General features: G+C 35.7%; 1 protein-coding gene across 1 annotated transcript in view; it reads right to left on the bottom strand.

The window, feature by feature from the left end:
• Positions 1-4,849, bottom strand: part of LOC108910561 (DC-STAMP domain-containing protein 2-like) — a 32,062-nt gene that overhangs the window by 25,826 nt on the left and 1,387 nt on the right. The window contains exon 2 of the mRNA XM_018715203.1: positions 566-716. Coding sequence (XP_018570719.1) covers positions 566-716 — 151 coding nt within the window. The remainder of the gene's footprint in view (positions 1-565; positions 717-4,849) is intronic.

Genomic DNA, 4,849 nt, shown 5'->3' with positions numbered 1-4,849 from the left:
ATAACGCAGTTTATAAATGTTTAATTCAAAAGTCATAAATAAACTTCTTCTGTTTATAACTTTTGATCTAATCAATATTTTTTGACGCTCGAGGGCTAATTTTGTAGGTCTTTTGAAGGCGAAAAAAAGTACGTTACTGTTTTCTCGTAGAAATGAACGGAAAAAAGTTATAAGCGAAGCACCTGAATTTACGTAAAAATTATACAATTAACTGCCCTGTAAACAATCTTCCCCCCATTTTTATGACTGTTGAAACTAATATGTTATTGTACATAATATTTACCATCTATAGTGATAAATTCAGCTTGCCGAAACAAAAAGTCGCGAAATGGTCATTTCCCAGCTTATTTTCCTGGCCTATATCTTATATTTTGGTTCCTACTAATCCTACAGTTCCCATATCTGCACCTGATAAAAGAAATTCATTTTAAAACCTATATCCGCAGAAACTTGCTTTTTTAAATTTGTCTAGAGAAGTGGCCTTATTGTTAAGTTATCTAATGAAACAACACACAAACTAGAAAAAAGAATTATGTGAAGAGCAAACACTTCAGCAGACCCTTACCTGACCACAGGCCAGAGAATCACTCAGTATCCCCATATTGTTGAGCATATTCCAGGCAGGTCCCGAAATGGCCAGGATGAAAGCGTATGCCAGCAGCGCCTGCCGCCCTTTCTGTGAGAAGAACTGCGGCAGGGTAAGCAGCACGACGCATCTAGGGAAGAAAACGAACGTCTAATTTTAATTTGCCGTGTACATCCCCATCTCATTACCATGGCCACAATGGCCACTCGACCTCGAATTGTTAATTAATTTTCTGCATTCTTCCATTGTTTTGCATCGATCGATAACTACATATATTTTTATCTATGCAGCGGACAATGAAAAGGGTTAGAAATGGTGCCATGATGACAAATTAACTTGTTATCGACTGCACAATAATGTAAAGCTATGTAGTTTTGACATTTGTAAGGAGAAGGCTGGTTTACTGTAATAAGTATAATTCCCTTACTTATGTTAACCTTTGAGTCAATCATCTGTATAGTTGAAATAAAAGGGAATTATTAATTAGCTAAAACTCTCTTTTAGAACGATAAGCCAACAATACTTAGATATACAGTATGTCTACGGATAGTGTTGAAAAAGGGAAAACTTTTTAGTTTTTTAATTTATGTAAAAAAGCCAGTCGTATTAAAATCTTGCTGCATGATGTTTAAAGATGTAGTTGTAGTTTCAAGGGGGCCATGGTAATGAATTTTAATCAGGAATAACTTTTAGCAACGAAATTTACGATACGAAAAATATGAAAACGATATATAAATAAATAAATATGATAAATACGAAAAAGGCACTTTGCCTACACCGAATATATTTTTTTTCCTAACAAAGGATACAAATATATTACAAATAAATTTTTAATCAAGCAGAATCGTTTCCTAAAATAGAAAATTTTGGCTCAAGTAGTTATTATTATTATTATTAACATCTATGGTTAAAATGAGCTGAAAACAGCTTGTACAGGGTAAAAGAAGGGTATACTTGTAAAGGGTAAAAGAATATTGAAAATAAGAAAAACAGTTAATAATCCAATCCAATAATCATCGGTCTGATAATGCTTCCAAAATACAGTGTTATAATTTTCTTGAGTAGTATCTCATGTACGCATATATCCTTGAAAATGTTTGAGGAGATAAAGGAAACGGGTTGTTCAATTCAACCGATGGCGGCGATACTTGATTGTGTCGTCACTGATTTCGACGTCATTGAGAAGTTTAGATATTCAATCAATCGATGAGATTGGTAATTATATTTCAAAGAAAAAAATATTTTGTTCGATAAGCGAGTAGTTTTCGACTTAATATTGCTTTATCCTAATAAATTATCACACGGTTAAATAAACTGAAAACAGTTCTAAAAGTGTTCGTGTTATAAAAAATATAGGAACAGTTTCAGAATAATTTTAATTTTGTCTAGCTTTGTGATTTATTTGTAGCTAAAAAAAAAATACTGACTCGAATATGACTCCTTTTAAAAAATATTAGATGAGAGAATATCTAAAATACTCAGTTGACCCAATTTCTCCATGCATATAAATTGAGTGAAATTATCTATTTAGATAGTTAAGGGGAGCGTTTATATCCGCAATTTTTTGTTCAACATTTTAGAAAATATAAGCAAGTTAGAAGCAATATCTCTTCACTGTACTAGTTATACAGGGTGATTCAGTCATAACACAACTGACTATATATTCAAAATAAGGAAAAAGGCATATTTTTACCTTCTTACGTTTCCTGAATTTTGCATGCATCTCGTACAGTACCTACTATAAACATACTCATACCTCGCAGAATACTTTTAGGAAACTATTAATATATGCATTAATTACGATTATTCAATATCTTTACTAGACAAAACTGGAATGGTACATTTTCTGATGTTTACAATGTTCTCCGTGATCTTTCAATGCGAAAAATTAAATGAAGTGGGTGTATCTATTGTTCTATCATTGTCTTACTAAAAGAGCGATTTCTGGTTTATAAAACGCCAGCCTTACACTGTAATGAAAAGTATGGTAAAATTCCTTGAATTTTCTATGGTAACCTGTTGCCATGCAATGTTCAAGTAAAATTCATTAACATTTATGTAATATTAAATAGAATATACCCGGCTGGAAACTCCACATGGTTCATCTGCCTTTACATGAGAGCGACAAAATAAAGTAAAGAAATCCGTGCTATGTACTAGGATAGCTATATTGAAGACGTTTCATAATCTGAATAGTCACTCCCACTTCTAACCCGAAACGGGCGGTGACTATTCAGATTATGAAACGTCTTCACTATAGCCATCCTTGTCTATCGCACGGATTTCTTTACTTTACTTTGTCGCTCTCATGTAAAGGCAGATGGACCATGTAGATTTTCCAACCGTGTGTTTATACATGAATTTTACTTGAACAGGTTACCATGGAAAGTTTGAGGAATTTTACCATACTTTTTATTACAATGTATGCCACCAGCTCAAGTTTCATTTGCATACGTCAACAACTTTCGAGATATTTTTGTAAATGCTATACTTTTTAGAAACTTTAATACCCTGTACCTGGGAAAGGAAGAATGTTAGAATTCATGTTTATTCATATTGGAAAAAACTTAATTATGTGTTTCTCAATCGAGGTCTAAAGATACAATCAACTTCCATTTTCTAATGTCTGTCACCAGGAATCTCCCTGTATATGTTAGCTCAATAATGATAATTTTGTACATTCAAATACAACCAGACTGTTTTAACAAGAATGAGCATTTGTCGTAAAATGAATAATAAAAAGGTTTTGCCTTTTTTTCAACTCGTCCATAATGTTCAGCTGATTGATAACAATCATGACATCTTTACATAAAAACTATTTTCCAGTTCTAGTGACACCAAAGGTCATATCAACTATACAGGTTGGTTCAGGTTTACATCGGTGACTAAGCAAATGTTTTTAAGTAGAAAATCAAAAAGTGGAGCGTAGAACGCTTCGGGTGAGAGATACGGGGTACGGAATGCGACTCATTCGCGGCGTAGCTATTGCAGAGTCAGAGTCAGAGAAGTTGATTGGATACGACCAGTTACGGATGCTACTATCGAATATTTAGGGGATCTCCATTGTTTGAGGAGCGGTTCGATCCGTAGCGGCTTTAAAACCAGCAAGAAGAACCGGAATGAATACCTGATCAGGTTTAAAAGTTCTTATAGCAGGTTCGCCGCTACATAGTCTAGCCAGAGAACAATAAGCAGGTCAAAGATTCCTAGCTAAGACTAAGGAAGTGCATCGTAAATCGTAATTACGGCGACTTGAAACATAAGTCACTGTATAAAAATCCGAAAAACAGAATAAACAGAAGTACGTGTATTTATTTCGTTATAACCCATATATTATTGGCCTTTCTTGTTAGCCCCGAGAACAACAAGGGCAAGTCAAAGATAGCAGCGAGTACCAATTAGGTACATATCATGTAATGAAAGAATGTCGAAGCTTAGGACATATTTGTTGCTGCTACGGAATCAACCTAACCCCCCCGTTTTCGAGGGTGACGAATCCAAATTTGCGGACCGTTGAATTTGTAACCCTGCGCATCCACCACAAATGCCCAAAACCACCCCTGTTTTGATTTTGGACTTCAGCGATGTATTCAATATCCTCCCCCCTCGTTTTCGAGGTGCTGATCACGAATATGATGATTCCGATCCTCCCCAACACTCGCAACACCCTCGAACGGACCAAAACTATCGTTCTCGGGCTAAAAACAATCTCTGTGCCCTCCTCCCCCACTTCCAAGGGTGCTGGTCACGAATATGATAATCACACCTTTTCAAACCTCGCAATTCCCTCGAATGGATCAAAACTACCCCCGATCTTCCATAAAATCAGATTGGGGTAGCTCGAGGGGGTTGCAAGAAGGATAGTGATCATCATATTCGTAATCAACACCGAAATAAAAAAGGGGTGGCTTTTAGCCAATTGCTGCGGTTGCGCAGGGTTAGAAAATCAACGGACCTCAAAGTCGGATTCAGCGCAATCGGGAACAGGGGCTGGATTGGTTTCGTAGCTGCAACAAATACTTCCCAGATTAAGCCATTTTTTACATTCTCTCACTACATTAATAGGCCACCGCATAACCGAGAATCTATCGTACTTTAAAATCGAAGTATTGAAGGTACGTATCACTAGGAGTCTCAGAATTTCAACGCTAGTGAATGTTTGGGGTAAATACTTTTAATTCTCAACGATAGGCATCCCTAAAATAAAAAAAGGGTCCCATTTTACTCCAAGAACGAGCCGTTTTAGGTCTGGCTTTTCATTAA

Source organism: Anoplophora glabripennis, unplaced genomic scaffold, assembly GCF_000390285.2.
Source record: "Anoplophora glabripennis isolate ALB-LARVAE unplaced genomic scaffold, Agla_2.0 scaffold562, whole genome shotgun sequence".
Lineage (NCBI taxonomy): Eukaryota > Metazoa > Arthropoda > Insecta > Coleoptera > Cerambycidae > Anoplophora > Anoplophora glabripennis.
Note: the sequence above shows the minus strand (reverse complement) of the source record. Positions and strands in the feature narration are given on the sequence as shown.